The 20,752-nt window shown below is 45.7% G+C and overlaps 1 protein-coding gene and 1 long non-coding RNA gene across 2 annotated transcripts; both read right to left on the bottom strand.

The window, feature by feature from the left end:
* Positions 1 to 10,446: 10,446 nt before the first annotated feature.
* On the bottom strand, positions 10,447 to 13,516 carry pycr1b (pyrroline-5-carboxylate reductase 1b). The gene is made up of 8 exons (XM_068750904.1): positions 13,387 to 13,516; positions 12,993 to 13,086; positions 12,798 to 12,868; positions 12,530 to 12,709; positions 12,216 to 12,437; positions 11,957 to 12,049; positions 11,325 to 11,488; positions 10,447 to 11,164 (listed from the first exon to the last, which is right to left on the bottom strand). Exons 2-8 carry the CDS (start codon positions 13,057 to 13,059, stop codon positions 10,990 to 10,992), a joined length of 972 nt encoding a protein of 323 aa, XP_068607005.1. The 5' UTR covers positions 13,060 to 13,086; positions 13,387 to 13,516; the 3' UTR covers positions 10,447 to 10,989.
* A 5,047-nt stretch (positions 13,517 to 18,563) lies between these two features.
* LOC137907091 (uncharacterized) lies at positions 18,564 to 20,031 on the bottom strand. The gene is made up of 3 exons (XR_011105917.1): positions 19,935 to 20,031; positions 18,960 to 19,105; positions 18,564 to 18,890 (listed from the first exon to the last, which is right to left on the bottom strand). It is a non-coding gene; the product is annotated as an uncharacterized lncRNA (long non-coding RNA).
* Between the last annotated feature and the right edge of the window lie 721 nt (positions 20,032 to 20,752).

The raw sequence follows: 20,752 nt of genomic DNA, 5'->3' as shown, positions 1-20,752 counted from the left end.
ACATTTCTCTCACAATAAATATACGAAGTAAAATGTTTGATATTTCAATCGATTAAATCAATTGTCCTGATATCCTGTTTATTCCTCATCTCAAAGGTCAAAGCGACTCAGCTCAGCCTCCCTGTTACTTTCAGCGCGTCTTCAGGCCACGCTGGTCATTATTATTAATTATTCGTCTCACAGCAGCGACATTTTCCACAAACATTCTCAAATATCACTTTTATTCTGATCACATTTTGACATGTGGCTAATCTCATGGGAACGGTCTAAACAATTGATTAGATATAAAGAATAGGGTCCGATTAATCAACAACGTGGTTAAAAGGTGAGACTCAACGAGAACTTTTGTTACGCTGACGTAATCTGACACCGCGGGTGAAGACAAAGAGCTGTGTTCCCTCTCTTCTCTGACCTGCTGTGTTTATCTGTGCTCTTTATTTAAGAGGAAAACCAGAAAAGCACACAGTCCCATTCTGGGATCGTCACACTGCAGTTAGAAAATGCGGCAATTTAGGCGCATGGAGATGATGCAACTGGTAGACAACCGCCGGTAAGGACGTTCCCGTTACCAGGGCCTCGCATCTCCACGGCTCCGTTCCCAAAACCGCAACACTGCATGCAGAAACGACAACAATGTCATCAACAACAACAGAAATGTGTGCGTGTCTATTTGGGGATGCGCAACTCTTCAACTGTAGCTCAGAAGCCCAACATGAGAGTGGTCGTTGATGCATATAGTCCTTGAACGCACCACAACCACTTCAGGACCAACGGTTCAAACGGGGATTCGACTTGCTAACCCTTCTTTATCCTTTTGACCTCTTGCAAATGGATTTATTTATCTTAATTTCACACGCTTTCTCGGTTCTCCGGCGGTTTGTGTTTGTGCGGAATAAGGAGGCGCGTACTTTTGATACTTGCACTTGTGGAGGGATTTTTTTTAACAAGAATCCTGCAGACACACAAAGTCAAAAGAACACAAGGACAAGCAGCACACTCGCACGGAAGCCAGAAAAACAGCGGAGCACAGCAATGATTATGCACCAGATCTGCTTACACCATATTTCATCATTACTGTGGAGAAAAAACATTCAACTATTGATCTGCCCTGCTGCTTCCTTTCCTCCCTCTCTCTCTCTCTCTCTCTCTCACCGATTCTCCAGTTCCGTCTTTTATTCCTGCTCTTCTTTCTCTTTTAGCTTCTCTCTCGCTCTCAGAAATCTGCAAGCAGAACATGACATTTCTAAAATAGATCCGAGTAGCAAACAAGATGAAAAGCAGGTGAGCGCAACATGGGGAACGATCCGGTCGTGTATCCGTGCAACAAGCAGCGTGCCGCAGTATATCGCTGTGCATCATATTTGAGATCAGACAAACACCAAACTGAATAATAAGACGGAAACGACGCGAGTTTAAAAGAATACATGATCAAGCAGTGAATCAATTAGGACTGGGATCAGTTCCAAAGATGTGTTTAACACGCTTGTTTAAATTTATGTTTCTCCTTATTTCTCTGTTTTTATTTCTGTCCAACTTTTGAGACGTTGGTTTGTTGATTTAAACAACAGGAATGGCCTCCGGCGTGAAACTGCCAGAATGAACTATGCAATCAAGGTTGATTTGCTGTGGTGACCCCTGACGGGACAAGCCGAAAGAGGAAGAGGAAGAAGAAGAGGAAGAGTGTGTGCACGGGTGTGTTTGACTCCTGACCTGGGGGGGGTCTATAAGTTCTTCCTTGTCCCCAGCTTCCTTCCAAAGCACATAAACATGCAATTTGTGACTCTAAATAGAGTTAATGTTGTAAATATATTTTAACATTTAAAAACGAAGCACTTTAAACCTAAAAAGTGAAAAACATCTTAACCTAAATAAAATATACTAACATTACAAAAACATAATAAAAAAATTACAGTAAATTAAATGAAGCATTTAGCATTATAAGGGTGGGAAATAGAATTAAATAAAACATTTCCTCATGCATCCAAGTGCAGCTGGCACACGCACAATCCCTGGAGAAACCAGATCTTAGGTGTTTTATATCTACTGCTCCCTCCGGATTCTCTCTCTCACACACACACACACACACACACACACACACACACACACACCAGACAAGGCAAAGAAACGAGCTGTGGTAAGTAACAAGTGAAAACGCCATCTGTCAAGCGAGAGAGCATTTGCTTCGCCTCAGCATTTTCAGGGGAATGCCTTGAAGACAAAAAAGGTCCTTGTTCTCAATCTCTCCACAAATCCCATCTCTCATTCTTCCTCCCTCTGCCTTCATCCCCCCCTTTGCTCCGTGCGCTTTGCCGTACCGCCACCATCAGCAAAGTTGCACACATAAGCATTGGTCAGCGTTCAATTACTGCGAACAGCAGGGAAAGATGGGGAAAGTACTTGACAGAGAAGTGCACTTCAAGCACTGATTAAATACCGATAGCAAGTATAGAAAGTTTAGCCCCTTGGTTTGGTGTGTGTGTGTGTGTGTGTGTGTGCAATGAGAAGAGGAAACTGTGTGAGAGTGAGAGAGGGGGACAGAGCAAGCGAGGAAGGATGCTGCTCTCTCTCCGCTGACGCCATGTTTCATCATTATGACCCTCTATTACAGCACTTGCCAACTTGCTTACCACATACTTTTGATACGCTGCAGAGTGCTGACTCCAACTGAAGCTGCTGATACGGAGTCATTAGGGGGTGAAGTTTCTGTTTTCCTTGAGCCCACAGAGCTCCCTATTAACCCGCCCTGCCAGGCAGCAGATAATGGCCCACCTACAAGAGATCAATCAGAGGATCATCCTTTGCACGCTTTAGTGCAGGGGCCTTGTCTGTGGGCTGATGAGCAAATCAATGCTAGACATTAGCCTAGCTGCCATGCATGCGCGCGGGGATGTGCGCGCTCCACAGCGCAACACACAAAAATACCAATAATGCAAAATGCTCATTTTTCATTTGCAGCCACATTTTCTCTTTTTTTGCTTGATTTTATTTATTTGACTTTGTGGATGGAAAGTGCTATAAATAAACTCTGCATGCTCTTTACCCAAACGTGAGAAAGAGAGAGAGAGAGAGCGAGAGAACAGCCGGGATCATTTGCATGTTGACTGATTTTTGAAAATGTTTTATTCATGTCACGACCCGAAAATAAATCCAGTTTAATCAACTGGATCATTTTAGACCACATTTACGCGCGCACTTTCTGACATTTGTTTCAAGCCCATTTTGATGGCGTGCGCGTTCAATGAAAATGAGCAGATTCCTCCCTCGAGACATTTTATATTCTCATTCCTCAACCCACGCGAGCTCGAATTATTCCACAAACGCGCTCCGCTCCGTGACCAGCCCCCCCCAATAATAAACCGCGTTCGTCCTTCCGTCGCGCAGACCTTTGTCCGCCCGCCGCCGGTGCCATGTTGCCATGGCTCCCTCATGCCTCCGCTCGGCTCGTTGTGATGAATCAGCGACTCTGTTGCGCGCCCGGCCGGTGTCCAGCCTGGCACGCGCGGGAGCAGCCCGGTTATATCCGGTAAAAAATAAATAAACACGGCCGTGAAAGTCACTTAAACGTCAAGTGTTTCACGGGTTAACGGATTAACAAACCGGAGGCCTGACGGACCCGGTGGCCCCGGTGGCGTCACCGACAACAGCTGGAACCGGCCGTGGACGGCTGACCCCCCCCCCCCCCCGCGGAGGCACCGAGACGACAGTTGTTTGTTGTCCCGGCGGTTTTCATGAAAGCACGCCTCACGAGTCACACCGGAAGCCAACGAGCACCGGGTGAACGTAATCGATCACCTGAAGAGTAACTCAAACACGACACGAGAGACCTGATGGCCATCTCACCTGCAGAGGCGGCAGGTGGCGTCCGGCCGGTGTCCACCGGTGTCCACCGGCGTCCACCGCTTCAGCACCTCGGGGACAGCGGACAGTCGCAGTAACGCGCGTTGAGCTTACCGGTATGCGTTGTGACCGAGGACCTCCGCCGAGCTCCCCGCGCGCTCACGGACCCTGATTACCGGGCGCTGCGGGATCCTTGACCGGACCGACGGCACCGCGCGCTCCTCTAATCCCGACACGTGTCTTCTGTCGCCGGTAGCGTCTCCGTCTTTGTCTCGTTATGGCATCCGGCGTGCCTTTCTAGCGACCGGAGCCGCTCCCGGGAGAGCGTGCACGGACGGCTGGATCGTGATGATTCAGCACTATCAGACTGCTGCCCTTTAAACGGCAGCGGCGGCGCGGTGCGTCGGGCTGGACGGGACAGCGGCGCGGCGCGGCGCGGCGGGAGCGCACGCACATGGAGCGGCGGTCGTCGGGCACACTCAGCAGAACAACAGCAATACGTTCAGCACGTTTAAAAACAATTCCGGTTTGGAGTGAGCTCCGGCGGACTCACCGGAAGTCAAAGCGGCGTCTCTGGCCCCCCTGCGCCGGAGGTCGGGCTCCGCGGGGCGGCGGACTCTGCGTGGAGAGAGGCGGCTGGAGAAACGCTTCTTTTCCGCTCACGCCTTCTCGCTGCTCTCGTGATACATCATTTATAATAAATATCATTTATGTATCCTTCCACGTGTTCTCGTCTAAGGTCGGCGGCGCCAGACGTCATTCGGTGTTTGGGTCACGGTTTCATTCATGAAGCGTCAGCGCACCTGCGCGTCTAAAGACACACGAGAAACGACTACCGTGCGCGGGGCCGTCACAACAACCGACCTCCCCCCGTCACGAACGTGACCGAATTTAGAGCCAACATTTAAGAAGTGCTGCAACGGCGACGCACAATAAGCAAAGATGATGTCACTCAGACGATGACGTCAGACAAAGGAGGTAAATCTGTGTTTGTTGTGCTTTTTACTGGTGCAACGGCAGGTGAAGCGTTAAACAGGCAGCAAATAGAACACTTCCTGCACTTTAGCTCCTTCATTTCATAAATGTTCTCTCTTCAGTCTGACTCATTTTACTGCGTCTCTCATTCTGATATCCGGTTGGCCTCCTGAGAACTTTAAACGCCTCTTCCAGTCACTTTTTAGTTCAGGCATTACTGGAAGACTGATGAGAAACCGCGTAACGGACCTCTACAAACGGATCTTCTGTCAGACACTCTCCCCAAACGATTAAGACTGATGTAGAACATAGTTTATCAATACTCCATTTCTATTCCTGAGGAACTATGGCTTCCGATAGAAAGAAAGCACTCAGCCTATTAGGCAACGATGCTGCTCAGTTAATAAGAATATAGACACTACACCTTCAAGCCAAGCCGTCTGCTGACAAGTCAAACATATATTTTGTGATATGATTGATATTTGGCACGTTGTTGTTCTTTTTTTAGAACACAGGAGTTATTGGCAATATTTCAAAGCCTCTGAAAAAGCAGTGTTTTTGTTCCTTCAGCAGAGAGCCAGATGTTTGATGAGAGAGGGAGATGTGCCGTTTCATGGGCAGCGACCCACACTGCTGATGGACGCTCTTCAGAGCTAGAAACATGTACGATGATGATAATGAAATATTTATTAGAGAGAATGTATTACAGTACAAGTGCAGTCAAACGGTAGCATGTATTACTGTACAAGTACAGTCAAACATACTGCCTAAGAGGAGCATTTCAAAAAAGCCCTTGCAGTCTTGTTTTTGTTGAAAGTCCTTTGTACTTATACTGAGGAAAAACACCCCTAAAGGAAGTGCGTACTTCTACCAATGAAAACCTGTCAGAGACAACGACAAAAATTGTCGATGTACCACTTTAGGTCTGTTGTCTCTGCATCCAAACTGACGATCAGGAAGGTGTTTTATGGAATCAAAGCAATGGTATATTGAAGTGTACCTGCGATGGAGTATCTGTGTGTACTTATACGGTTTTTTTTACTTGAATAAAAGACCTGAATCCGATTGTGCAGAGTCTCCGTGTGGTATCTGTCAGAGCTTCCTCCTTCTGCAACTGTTTCACCAGATAGCTGCCGCAAGCTGTATCAGTGCAGAGATCACACACACACACACACACAGACACACCTTATTGACAGCCCAAGTGAGAAATAGAGGAACAAGACTGACATCCCACAAATCCCTCCTTCCGAGCTCATGTAAGGTTCATTGTACTGGTTTCAGGCGCTCCTCTCGGCTTTGATGCCACATCCATATGCAAACAACCACGTTCCGTCAAAGGTCAGTGATTCCACCGACTGAATGGAGCCGACAGGTAGCATCTGGCCTACCTGTGGATAGGGAGCCCATGCTGGGCTGGAGCACGCACGGCGCGAACTCTAGCGTGCACTCAGGATTATCTGCTGTTGAACGAACACGTTAGTGTGTCGGGTTGATCGACACGAAGCACATCCTCCACGTCTGAGGTGGAAGAGAGGCACTCGAAGCTGCCCGAGCGACAAGGGGCAAAGGAAGGCGAACAATGAGAGGCAAATGGATGTCTCTGAAGCAATGGCTAATCTCAACGGACAGAGGCGGGAGCAAGCGGGGAATAACCTTTTGGAATAAAAGAGGGATTACCGAGGCACTTCAGCGGCAAAGGAAAAACCATTGCACGCACAAATAAACAGCCTGAGCGTGCTAAGAGCAAGCTAGCCTGCAATTTAATCAAGGGACACTGGAGCGTGTGTGTGTGTGTGTGTGTGTGTGTTTGTTTAAGAAAAATAAACTAATCCTGCAACAGTTCCAAATTGTTCAATTATAATGAGGACATGGCTCTTCACAAACCATCACTTTCCTTCCATCATTTTAACTTGGCCATTATGCACCTGCGTGTTGCCTCAATAGGCCCACAGGCCTATCTCATTCTCGCACAAAGTGGCATCTGCTAATCCAAAATGGGGCAGCCTGGGGCGCAGAAATGGGCCCAAATATCTAGAAAGCACTTAACAGACTTGCCGTCTGCGCTCGACGCCGCTTTTACTGTCACACCAGCTCAGCCCTTGGATTTTCAGTTTCTGAGATTATAGCTGCAAGTGGTGCAAAGTTACTTTCCTCCAAAATACGAGTGCGTTGTTGTTGTTCGCACAGCTGAGCTGTTCCATGCAGCTTCGTCAAACACTTATTGATAAGCCCCTAAACATGGCTGAACCACAAGTTCATGACCTCTGACCTCTGTGTTGAGACGGCGTCAGGGACATTCAAAGCTTCACTTCAAGGTGGTTTGGGTACAAGTCTGGATCCACAGAGGAATTCCTGATTCCACGCAGCCATGCATCCGGCTGACGGGAGGTTTCTAAAACTGAATCGCGTCTTCTCTTAAACAGCCAATCACAATTCACCTCCCAGCCAGAGAGGAAGACGAGCATGGTCAGGGCTAGTCAGAAAACAAACAAGTCTTATTCACGGCGGTCAAAAGATGCGTACAGATTGTTGGAGAATCTGATTGACAATCGATTCCCCAGACTCAGACGGAGCAGAGAGGAAATAAAATGTGGGAGGATTTGGACGACGAGCAAAGATAACTATGTATAACTGATCTATGAAGTGGCTAATTTGATTTTAGCAGCCATATAAATGGGTCATGTGGTAGAAGTCTGCCACCTGCAGGCCGGGGTTCATCTCGATGACACAAAGATCACCTAAATACCTTCAAAGATTTAGTAACACCCACAGCCACAATACTAGAGGGAGCTCAAACAATAACCTGATTACACCCTCCTATAGGACAAACATGGGTAAATCATATTTCTACAATACTGCCCCCCAAGGGTGGAACTGCTTGACTCCTGCCCTCAAAACATGCACCTCTTTGGCCTCCTTCAAAACGGCCCTAAAAATACACCTTTCAGGGGGGCAGAAACGGAGATAGTCATCACGACTCTCTCCCCTCACCCCCCTTTTTGTCTACTTACATTGTACATATTATGTGTCTTTTTAATTTATTGTTATTTTGCATTAATTGAGTAATTTAATATTGGTTTTATTTTTATTTTATTTGTATAGTTAATTGTCGATGATTTATGTATGAAGGACTTTCAACAGAACAAGACCGCAAGGGCTTTTCTGAAATGCTCCTCTTAGACAGGATGTTTGACTGTACTTGTACTGTAATACATTCTACTGTTTGACTGTACTTGTACTCTAACATTCTATCTAATAAATATATTCATCATCAGAACTGAAACGAGGACCGAACCATCAACTCTGAAGGATGGAAACAAAATGAAGAGAAGGCCGAGTGCATGTCGAGCTAGCTGAGCCTGAGCTAGCTGCCACACCCAAACATCGCTTCATGCTTCTTTAATATACTGTACGTGGGTGATTCTCATGAAATCAAGATTTAGAAGGTGTCAAGCATAAGAATCTTTAACATGCCCTTGAATATATTTTTTATGGGGTTATGGGGTGAACTAACTAAAAAGTATATTTTCAGAATTAAAAAAAAAAAATCCTATGTGTTTATCGAGATTTTTTAGATGAAGTCCATAACAAATTATCATTACCGCAACTTAACATTACATGAAATATATGGTTAAAATGATTAGTTTTGGCCATTGTTACAGCAGACTCTTATTACTCATGCTAAAACCTATATATAACTCTGGAGAGATACATTTTAAAGTGTTTTAATTTAATGTAATTTCATTTTCAATTTCAATTTATGTCATACAACACTAGTTATTTAGTGACCGATACGTACAAAATGTGTATGTTATCTTTTACAAAAGTAATTAAATAAACACAATTGTAAATCCTCACAAATGTTTTGGTAATGAGAATTAATAGGAAATTACATTAAATTAAAAATGGTATGTGTTTAAATGTGGTTGGGTATCAGACTCATTGTCCAAAGTTAATATAATTCTCATTTCCGAAACATTGATCCTCATTACCGACATGGCCTTCTCATTACCGCAACCTGGTCTTGTTTTACAAATTAAGTAATAATTATATTATCATATTTTGTTTTAAAATATACTGACAAGTTATACAACACTAGTTATTTAGTGACCGATACATACAAAATGTGTATGTTATCTTTTACAAAAGTAATTAAATAAACACAATTGTAAATCCTCACAAATGTTTCGGTAATGAGAATTAATAGGAAATTACATTAAATTAAAACACTTTAAAATGTATCTCTCCAGAGTTATATATAGGTTTTAGCATGAGTAATAAGAGTCTGCTGTAACAATGGCCAAAACTAATCATGTTTAACCATATATTTCATGTCATGTTAAGTTGCGGTAATGATAATTTATGACTATACATCTAAAAAATGTCGATAAACACATAGGAAATATTTTTTTAAATTCTGAAAATATACTTTTTAGTTAGTTCACCCCATAATCTTATATGTACAAAAAAAAAAAAATTCAACGGCATGTTGAATTTCTTATGCTTGACACCTTCTAAATCTTGATCTCATGAGAATCACCCATGTGTTGAGTGTGGTCAACATGCCAAATGAACAGATGCAGAACATTTAAAGTTTGGACAGGCTGATGTGATTGTTACCCTCGCCGAAGCGGAGGCGAGGGTATTGCAATTGGGTGCGTTTGTCTGTATGTTTGTTTGTCTGTTTGTCTGTCCAAGCGCACAACGCAAAAACTAGTAACCCAATCGACTTGAAAGTTTTACACAAGCAAGGTTCTGTCCGTGGCTCGGTTCTCCCCGAGAATGGCGTTGATCCGGATCTGGATCCAGATTCTAGAATTATTTTTACATCTGGAATTGTGCCTGTGCTGTAAACTGTCACTTTAAGAGGGAGGGACACGAATGGCATGATGGGAAAAAGAGTCCAGAAGGAGTCTTGTAGTACGTTCCGGAGCAGCAAGCTAGAGCAGGTTTGGCCCCTCTGATCCGGAAGCCCTGTTTACTGTCTCACAGGATCCAATAGTGGGGCGGCTCGGTGGCGCAGCGGTAAGCACCGCTGCCTCACAGCGAGATGGTCACAGGTTCGTCTCCGGCTTGTGGCCGTTCTGTGAGGAGTTTGCATGTTCTCCCCGTGTCTGCGTGGGTTCTCTCTGGGTTCTCCAGCTTCCTCCTGCCACCAAAGACATGCAGCCTAGGCTGATTGGTGACACTAAATTGCCCGTAGGTGTGAGTGCGTGTGTGGCTGGTTGTCTGTCTCTGTGTTGCCCTGCAATGAACTCGCCCATTGACTGCTGGGATTGGCTCCAGCTTGGCCCGCAACCCGATAACGGAATAAGCGGTTAGAAAATGAAATGAAAAATGAAAGATCCAATACTCTTTTGGAGGCGGGGTCTGCAATCTCTGATTGTCGTTTTCTAGTTCTACATTATAACCCACAGGAATGTGCACGTAGATTCCAGGTAAAATCACATTCCCATGCACTTCCGTAATAACAGTTCAAGTCTGGGGTTTTAGAACAAGCAACATGTCTAAGCCAGAAGACAGACAAAGACACGAACACCGATGGGATGACGACAGCAGAATAAACTTCAGAAAAAAAGCACAATTTGATTTGTGCCTTTTAATAATCCGGGCACAAGGTCAGTCTTTAATCCATGAAGACCAGTCTAAACAAAGATATAAAACCACTATACCTTACAAATCAGTCTTTCCTAACACTTTTAATCAAACATGAACGGACACGCCGGTACACAAAACGAGCGCACACCATGTTGAACATTGCATCCTCATTCTTGAGAGACATTAAAGGTGTACATTAAAAGCTCGATGGCGTCCCCGCTGCCATCTGCTGCCTGGCGTGAAGCGGGATCCCAGGATGGCCCGCCGGATCATTAGCGTTTAACAGCCTCGGAGCATCTCGAGCTCCAGCGCAGACAGACGGCAGATTGTAAATGGACTTTTGCTCCTCAGCTTGTATGTGCAGACAGTAATCCTGCACCACGACATAAGGCCGTAACCGGGAGCAACGCGCCAGACACCACCGGCTCCACGCTCTGCATTCTGCTCAAGTAACGGACAGGTCATTTGGCATCTCTGCCAATTTGGATGTGATTTCCTGCCCGTCGTGAGTCTTTGTTTTTTGTTTGGCCGAATAGACGATGCAAATCTGTCCAAATGTGTGCTGCCGTCTGGCGGCACTCAGGCCTTCTTGATTCCAGGCCTGCTGCTGTTGAAAAGGTTGATCCCCGATCGGCCGTTCCCACTCGCTACTCCGCTGACCGTGACTCCTGGCTGCTGGAGCACCTTATCCAGCGTGGTTTTCTTAATGGCTGCTGGAGAGATGCGCTCCTGGTCCGCGAGGGACTGCAGCTCCCTGTGAGAGCAAGCGAGAGTTACAGAAGCAGGCGCGGGTCGGTCTGTCGGTCAGCAGAGGCCTCCAGCTGTCTGAGCTGCACACAGCGTGAAGAAACGTCGTTGATTGATGCAATCGACTCGTCAAGACAGAAAAGGCTTGCGTGACGAGTAATCCTCACCGTGTCCTGATGCAGGAAGCCTCCACCGCGTTGATCAGGAGGCTGCGGAAGCCGCCGCTCTCCAGGAAGTGCAGGGCATGGATGGTGGCGCCCCCTGGCGAGCACACGTTGTCCTTCAGCTGGCCCGGGTGCTGCTCAGAGTCCAGCAGCATCTTCGCTGCTCCCTGCAGAGGAGCAGGAACACGGCAGAAAACGGCCATGAAGTGCCGATACAGCAAACAAGCTCAGCAGCGAGCGCGGCTTTGTCATCGTTATAATGCGTAATGGAGAGCATGAGAATGTAAAACTAATCACAAATAAAAATAAAGCTCTCCCCGGTAAAATATTGGGAAGATCTTCCAGACAACTGCAGCGTCTCCGGCGAGCTGCTCCCGGCTGCAAATGTGCAACCAAGGCGACAATCGGAGGAAGAATATTTACCGTCAACAAGCATCTGAAAATATTCTGCTGAAAAAGGGGGACCAGGACTTTGCTCATAAAAAAGCCCCAGAATTTATAGACTCGCATCAGGTAAAACATTTAAAACCAACTCTTCCTGCATTTACTGAGAAGAAGAAATCTGAAATGTCTGTGTAGCGCAACGAGCTACAAGTGGAGAATTCAGTCCGACCACACCCACGCATAAAACCGACCAATAAGGCCTGAGCTCCCAGTCGGACAGCCAATCGCCTGGGCAGACCCATCTTCACGCCACCGTCGGCCAGAGCGTCCAGCGCCGTGAACGCCTGTTGGAAGACAGGAAGATACGAATGTACAAACCTCAGGAAGCAACAGAACCGGAGTCAGCAGACGACTGGTTAGCCCTGATGGTTTAACCCTACGGGGTTAGCGACGTCGCCGCCTCCCCAGCGAGGACGACCAGAACCAGACCCGTGCATCCGTTTTACTCACGTAGGCCGGCCCACTGCCGCTGAGCCCAGTGACGGCGTCAATCAGGTCCTCCTCCACCTCAGTGCAGAAGCCCACACTGGCCATCAGCTGTTCCAACAACTTCCCGTCCTCCACCTCTGCGTGAGTCCCGGTGGCGTACACCGTAGCCCCCTCCCTCACCACCACCGGCGTGTTCGTCATGCACCGGATCACTTTAGGGGCGGAACGGTACTGAAGCAGCTTCTGTGAATTCAGACGACAGGAGCGCAGGGGAGGCGGGGGTTAAAGAACGGCCTGAGGGGGGGGGGGGGGGCAGCGACGGGACGGAAGACAACCTTCTCTATGGAGTTGATGGTGACGCCCGCTGCGCAGGACACGATGAGGTGGCGGTCCTCGATGTCTGGGCCGACCTCGTCCAGAACGAAGGGAATGATGTGAGGCTTCACAGCCAGGAAGAGGACGTCGCTCTTATTGACGGCCTCTTTGTTGCTCGTCGTCAGATTCACGCCCATTTTCTGCGACGAAGACGTGGAGGAGATGTGGAAGAACTTCTCACAGGTGCACGCTCACTTCCTATCCTAAAACAGAAACTCATCCTCTCACCTTCATCCCCAATACTGTGGGCAGGTCTGCGTCTGGAGCGCTGGCTGTAATCCTGTGTGTGGCGATCACACCTGGAAACAGGAAGTTAACATTCACACAAGACGGCGCCCGATAGCCGGAGATTACTGCTGGCGGCGTGCATCTCGTCCCCGGTGGACCCCGGGGTGTCCTCGGTGGACCCCGGGGTGTCCTCACCTGCAGCCGTGAAGCCTTTCACCAGTGCATGAGCCAGCTGGCCCGCTCCGATGAACCCAACGCTCATCCTGTCGGATGCTGTGGTTCCGCTCACCTGGAACACAGAGGATCAGCATCCATTTCACGGGCTGATGTGTGAAACCCCACCCGGGAGGATGGTGGGTGACAGATCTGATCTCCTCTGTGAATAAAGTCCATAAAGTGCAGTCTGGCATGCTCGATTTTCAAACGAGGCTAAAGAAATCACTCATCACAACGTAAAGGGTTGAACGACAGGCGCTCATCCCGGGTCACTTACAGAAAAGGCTCATTTCAGCATTCCCGAGCTAGCTTAGCTTCAGGGGCAGAAATGAATGAAAGGTAATACAGAGACCTTCAACACGGAGACGTTCACCTTTCTGTGAAGATCAAACGAGCTTCTGGACGGTCAGCCGGCGACGTTTCCGTTATTACCGGCGGCTTCCTGGATAAAAACAAGCATCTACCCGGTAGATTAGAGTCTACCGTGTCAACGTGGCTTCCTTTTCGCTCAAGCCTGTTATGCTGCGTCACTTAGACGGACGGCGGCAGTAGCCAATCGCAGCAGAGACACGCGGAGGTTGTAGCCAATGGAGAACTAGCTAAGAGTATTGGGCGGGGTTTGGCTGCCTGCCACGCCCAGTTGCATCAGTCATTTGAAAGAAAGCAGGTTCTGTTTGAAGCACATTCCAGAGGTTATAACTCTAAAAAAAACATGAAAACGATTAAATTCCAGGAGATATTAAGATCCAGAGACAAATGGGGAAACAAATGAGAAGCTGGGGACTATTTGGAATTTCTGCTTGAAAACATTTCTGCTTGATAAAAAGCCAAACTACTTTTACTTTTGAAAAATGTAAGAATCTAAAATAGTAGTAAATTATGTTTTTATTTAATTTATTTATTTTCCTGTCAGTTGTCAAAGTATTTCTTCTGTAATATTTGGTTTCAGTAGTTCTTGTTATTTATGGCTCTATCGGTGCAGCTTGTGTGACACTCTGGAAATCTGTCTCCTCTTTGATTTATTATGGGGGGAACTGTCGCAGTTTCATTTTTAACACAACAGCACGACAACGGGAGCATGGCAGCGCCTGTTCAGCGCTCCTTTTGAACGCACGGGCCGAACAGTGCGTCACATAGACACTGAGCAGAGGAGGCTTCTGGTATCTGAATGACACTGGATTCCAGAGCTGCTGCTTCTCCCCTTAGAATCTGAAATAAAGCAGAATAGGATATTTGTGTTACACTAATGAGCCGGGGCATTCAAATGCCCCCCCCCCCCCCCCCCTGTATGTTTGAATAGGGCCGATCCTCCTCTCTGTGCCAGCAGCGACCCCCTGCCTCGTTTGGGGGGGGCGAGGCCCATGGATCTTCTCAGTGCAATTGGAATAGAATGCAGGCTGACGGCTCCGAATGCTCCTGTGTCTATATATAACGCCGAATGCGTGATGCTCCACAGCACCAGCTGTCAGCTGGAACTCCAGTGGAGTGGGCCAAGTGACGTCATTTCATCCAACTTCCTGCAGGCGAACACGATCAGGTTGAAATAGTGAAATATTCATTCTAAAGGGGCAGTCCGGCAGATTTTAGCGTCAGCGCTGAAGGCGCAGGAGAACTTACCCTTTGAAAACTGTGATGTCGGAAGGATTGACTTGAACTTTATTCAGAAAGTTTGTAATGGTAATCTGATTTTTATTTATTTATTATTAAACAATAAGAAACGGGGGGGGGGGGCAGTATGGAGGTCTGCATCAGTGGCCTCTTCACCTCTTTGATGGTTCGATTTGTGGCATAATTACACAGAAATGTTCTCACAGCTTAATCTCAAGCGAGACCTAAATGTCATTGATTGAATCCCTGCCACGCTGATTCTTTGTCGCTCAAACATGCACCAACGAAGCACATTTGAACCCTGCCTGCTTTCGTACAATCCATCACTCCAATTCTGCATGTGTACCAAGGCGTTGCATAGCTCTGTCTCTCCCCACTAGAGACTTATTAAAAACACCAGAGCGCTCAGATCCATTCACCGCTGAGCAGCAAATAGTAGCAGGTATAGAACTCGCAACAATTTGTTGCTTGGAGTAATTAAGGCCTAAAGCTACACGCTTTGTGTGTGTGTGTGTGCGGCAATTTAACACTGGGAGTACAGGATCAAGAAAAAGCTTCGTGGAGCGAGATGATGCGTGAATATTTAATATCTCAGACATAAGAGAAGGTGCGCGCACGCACGCCTCGCTGCTGCAGTCTGAGAGGGAAATGAAAGAAATGACAGCAGCGCAGGGAAACGGTCGGTGTAATGTCGGCTATCAATTTTATGTAAAACCTCAACTAATAAAAGGAATCTCCCAGAGCACATCAGGAAATGTCACCGGCAAATCACAGAGAAACTCCCAACAGAACGAGGTGAAGGGAATCTGTTAATCCTCCTCGTTGCTGCAATCCATCGAATAATAATAACAACAACAACGACAATTAAAGCCGCAAGCTGCGTCAAAAGCCTTTGCGGGCCGATGAGCTGAGCCGCCGACGCACGCCGCTTTTGTGTTTATATTTGAGCCGCATGAGTTGTTCACAGTTTAGTCAAATTTGTATTGGGATAATATGGGACATTTTGGCCATCGCCATGGCAACAGTGTAAAAAATGCAGCCTGGGTGTCATTGACCTTTTCGACTGGCATGTGTGTGAGAATGTATGTGGCAACTTTTGGACGTTTCCATGCTAATATGTCATTTTCATAGCATTGGTGATTTTTTTGTGTTGTAGTCAATTAATGTGTAATTCCAGCCATTGCCACGGCAACACCGTAAAAACAACGACATGGTTACAATTGTTGTTTTTTTATCGGGACCACACGAGGGAATTTTCTGCTACATTTCAATTATTTCTGGCAAACAATGTTTTTAATTCACATTCAATTGTTGTTCTGTAGGGGGCGCTGTGAGGCCGATTGTCAAAGTTTCACTTTAAGTGTCCAGGTAGGAAGGATCAATAAGTGTTTAAAATTTGGTTTGGATTGGAGCGTGTATGTGCAAACGGGAGCAATGTTTGGTGTACAAAAAATCTCAAAATTCTACCTCAAGTTTGGAGCTTCGTCGCACGGAAACCGTAAAATGTATAAAAATAATTTGGATAACTTTTGATGCCCCACCTCTCTAGAATATGAACGATGACAAATGTAAACACTGGTATAAAATAGAAACTAAAGTAGAAACACCTTCAAAACAAAAGATGATTTACCACCAAGGATTTGTTTAAAACATAATGTACAGGTGTGTAAGGAATTGCTTTTTTTTATATGTATATATATATATCTGTAAAAATGCATGTTCTGTTTGGTACAGTTTCTCTTTATGATCCAAGGTTATGGCTGTAACCAGCTACTCACCACTGATAATGGATCTACCAGATTTCTGGAACCATAAAACTTGAACGGCAAACGACTGTAGGGAACGGTTAAGAAGAACTTGCACCTTGGACTTAAAGTCCAATATGAGTAATAGATTTTACCTTTAGCTCCAGCAGAAGACTTTGCAATCCACACTACGCCGTCCCCACTTTCTTAGTGTGGTAGGATGACAAGAAAACTTCTCACTCATCTGTCTTTGGATTGCTCTTGAGGTGGTTAATGCCATTCTTTGCTGGGGCAACAGGGGTGTTGTCACGAGGGTGTATAATTAAATTTAAAAAGAGGAATATAATCTTACCAATAAACTTTATATTACGCCCTTGCAATATCTACTCACCATAAATTGTGGTCCCAATAATTACTTCTGTCCTTCATGGTTTTTTGTTTCATAAATTCCACATTCTTGTCTTTTAATCCAGGGTTCTTGTTTTTTAATCCAGGGTTCTTGTGTTTTATTCCAGGGTTCTTGTGTTTTAATCCAGGGTTCTTGGTCTCTGTGCCAAGGGTCTTTTGAACCCTTCATTGCTCTTACGAAGCCAGTCAGCTGTTAAAACCCGAGTTTTAAGTCTTAGTTCTGGTTTCTCTTCTCGGAGGTCATTACCTCCTAGTCTTCCTCCTCTTCTTCCTCCTCAAATGGAATGTTTTCCTTAGCAAAGAAGCTCTCCAAAGACTTTTGTTTTTTTTAATTAATTTTCGCGAGTTCACGGCCGGGTTTTTTTAGCAACGTATCAAGAGCCGATTGTTACGTTGGAGAAAATCCGGTCGTTTTTCAAAATAAAACACCTTTTAGATGCTAATAATCGATACAACGGAAGTTGTATACATTAGCTGTTCTTTCTGTGCGGCCCGGTAACAAATGCCTCACGGACAGGTACCGGGCCGCGGCCCGGTGGTTGGGGACCACTGCTGTAAAGCATTAAAGTTACCGAAATACTTCACATTACCGGCTGGAAACAAGTTTATTCAACATCACTGTAGTTAGGTTTCCTGGCAAAATATACTGTTTGTTTACAAGAAAAAATAAATCACACAGGTACAATTTAAATATCTCAAACAAATGACAGTTCAAAATGCCGCCCTCATCTTATAGGGATTTACTGCAGGCTCAAAAGTATCCAACTTGGTAGACTGCCCAAATTGCTCCTATGACTTGTTGCAAAATTGACGCTTCACCAAACAACAGTTTTTGACAGCATTCCATTCCTCAGAGCAAAGCGATTGAGATGTAATGATTCCCACGTTGGTCTAATTTAAGGCTTCTCACCTGCGTGGGTTCTCATGTGGACTGTCAAGTGACTACTCCGTCTAAAATGTTTCCCACATGTTTTACAGTCAAAGGGCTTCTCACCTGCGTGGGTTCTCATGTGGACTGTCAAGTGACTACTCCGTCTAAAATGTTTCCCACATGTTTTACAGTCAAAGGGCTTCTCATCTGTGTGGGTTCTCATGTGGACTGTCAAGTGACTACTCCGTCTAAAATGTTTCCCACATGTTTTACAGTCAAAGGGCTTCTCACCTGCGTGGGTTCTCATGTGGACTGTCAAGTGACTACTCCGTCTAAAATGTTTCCCACATGTTTTACAACTATAAGGCTTCTCACCTGTGTGGATTCTCATGTGGACTGTCAAATCGCCACTTTTTCTGAAATGTTTCCCACATGTTTTACAGTCAAAGGGCTTCTCAACTGTGTGGATTCTCATGTGGACTGTCAAGTGACTACTCTGTCTAAAATGTTTCCCACATGTTTCACAACTATAAGGCTTCTCACCTGTGTGGGTTCTCATGTGCTCTGTCAAGAGACTACTCTGTCTAAAATGTTTCCCACATGTTTCACAACTATAAGGCTTCTCACCTGTGTGGATTCTCATGTGGACTGTCAAGAGACTACTCTGTCTAAAATGTTTCCCACATGTTTTACAGTCAAAGGGCTTCTCACCTGTGTGGGTTCTCACGTGTTCTTTACAAGCTGACCTTCTTGTAAAAGCTTTGCTACATATTGTGCAAACATATGGTCTCCCTTTTCTGGTCTTTCTGTTGTGGGATTGAAGTGTGGGATCACATTCAACATCCTCTTCACCTGTTTCCTTTCTCTTATCATGGCTTCCAGATGCATGACAGCCGTTAGAGAACAGCAGCTGGTCAATGTCTGCTGCTCCTACCACAGAGCTAATAACTGGCATGAGAACTCCAGACTCTTCATCTGCATCTTCATCAGGTTTCAGGAACAGAGGCTGATCTTTGCTGTGGTCTTTTTCTTCACAAGTAGGACTCAACATGAAGGTTCCAGTCTCCTGCTTCAGTCCAAGCCGCTCTCTCTCCTGACTGGTGGGGATTTCTTCCTGCTCCTCTTTCACACGTGGAGGCTCTGGCTCCTCTTTGTCCACACTGGAGTTCATCTCCTCTTTCCAGAGCTGCTGATCAGCAGGAACCTCCTCCTCCTCCTCTTTACAGACATGTTGCTGTGGACAATCTGGAGGACAGATTGAAGGAATTGGACGCTGCTGTGATGAAACAAACATGCGAGGACAAACATACATACTTTTTCTGTGTGATTTCATTTTGGGTCTCCAGGTGACATCTCGCAGTCTTCGATGATGATCGATCTTCACTCAGTTTTGTTCACTCATTTCTTTACAGGCAATCATTGGTCGCTTTTTAAAAAAGCCTCCCGTTCAGCTGAAATACCTGCAGACGAAGCAAAGTGATTTCCTGTTATCTTCTGCTACAGCTGATTGTACCGTTAATTTAAAATCAATAGAAATGGAGAATCGGCTCCCTTTATTCATCTAGAAACTACAAATGTCATTTAAAGAACAGGAATACCACTGACTTCATCACTGTCTTTTAAACCTATTATATTAATTTATAAATGCCTAAAATTAGAATCTGTTCCTTAAAGTGTTCATGACACGAAATTGACATTTTTAACCATAATAGATAAGAGAAACCCGACCCAATGAAATATTTAACAGTTACAAACACACATTGCATCGCCCTACTGAGAACAAAGAACCATTCTTGTGACTAGCATTTTAGCGGACTAGCATTTATCGCACTGAAAGACGATGGACCCGGATATGACGTCGGTGACAGAACTAAGCCCGGCTTGTCGACAGGACTGACAGTAGTTTTAACTGGTGACAGTGTCACTTTATTTAGGCTTCCTAAAGATCCGGAGTTGCATTTGAAGTGGGTGAAACCAGTCAGATGCACAGGTGAGACGTGGCTCCTCCTCCACCTCTCGTCTCTGTTCGGAACATTTTGAGCTGGATCGCTTTGATTCCGTTCCCACGATGGAGGAATCCCTCGGTTGTTCAGTTCAACATAATTATTATTGTATGGAAAATACACTCTTCTGTGGATTACGATGGACAGAATGACCCGATATGAGGAAAGTTGGGAACTTTTCTGACATCAGGATTCACTAAACGTAATTATTATGATCATTTAGATCATTTAGTTTCTTATTTGGAAAGAGAAGAAGCCATGATTAAAGCGTATTTCTAATCCTTACCGATCCGTATCCCCCTGACGTCTCCGTGTCCCCCTGACGTCTCTCTGTGTCCATCTGCTTTCGCGTCTGTGTTGATCGCGCCGTTCCGGACCGGCTTCCTTCAGTCCTCTCTGTCGTTCTGTTCGGTTCGTATCTGTACGGTTTGATCTTCTGTTGCGTTTTCCACCTCACAAACTAACTCGAGACAAGAAACACGGGAAGAATCTTCCAAGCCTTCAAATATTCTGACCGGCTATCAGTGACAGCCTCCATCATAGTATATTATTAGAGTTTCCAGCATATAGAACCTGAGAAATTGGCCAAATTTACTATGAGAATCAACAGACATAAGAAAGTCATACCGGATACGAAGGACAGGGTGAACCGGAGACGGTTGATTTGCTGTGACGACCCTCACGGTACAAGCCGAAAGTATAGTGGTAGTAGTAGTAGTAACAGCAGTACTATGAGAAGGGCCTGAGCCGTTCTCCTGGTGACGTCACGGAAAGGCGTCGTAGTTTTGAAGCCGCTGGCGATGCTAACCGTTTAAGAACGTGATATTATCTCGTAAAGAAGTCTGTTCGAATCATAAATGTACACAACCACCAAAAATAACGGCCCAACATTTATTTTACCTGCATTTAGAGATTCCTGAACCACGAAAACAAACCTTAGCAAAGCACAGATCTGGTTGCCGTGACAACAGCAGAGGGGAAAACGCGCTCACGAACAACAGAGCTAGCTTGAATACAGAGCTAATGCTTTGCTAGCAAAGCATTAGCTTCCTGCTCGCTTCCAGCGCGTCTCCCCCTCAGTCAATTGTGTCCATAAACATCGAT

Source organism: Brachionichthys hirsutus, chromosome 17 (assembly GCF_040956055.1).
Source record: "Brachionichthys hirsutus isolate HB-005 chromosome 17, CSIRO-AGI_Bhir_v1, whole genome shotgun sequence".
In the NCBI taxonomy this organism is placed as follows: Eukaryota; Metazoa; Chordata; class Actinopteri; order Lophiiformes; family Brachionichthyidae; genus Brachionichthys; species Brachionichthys hirsutus.
The sequence above is the reverse complement of the archived record's forward strand: the minus strand, read 5'-3'. Positions and strand labels throughout refer to the sequence as shown.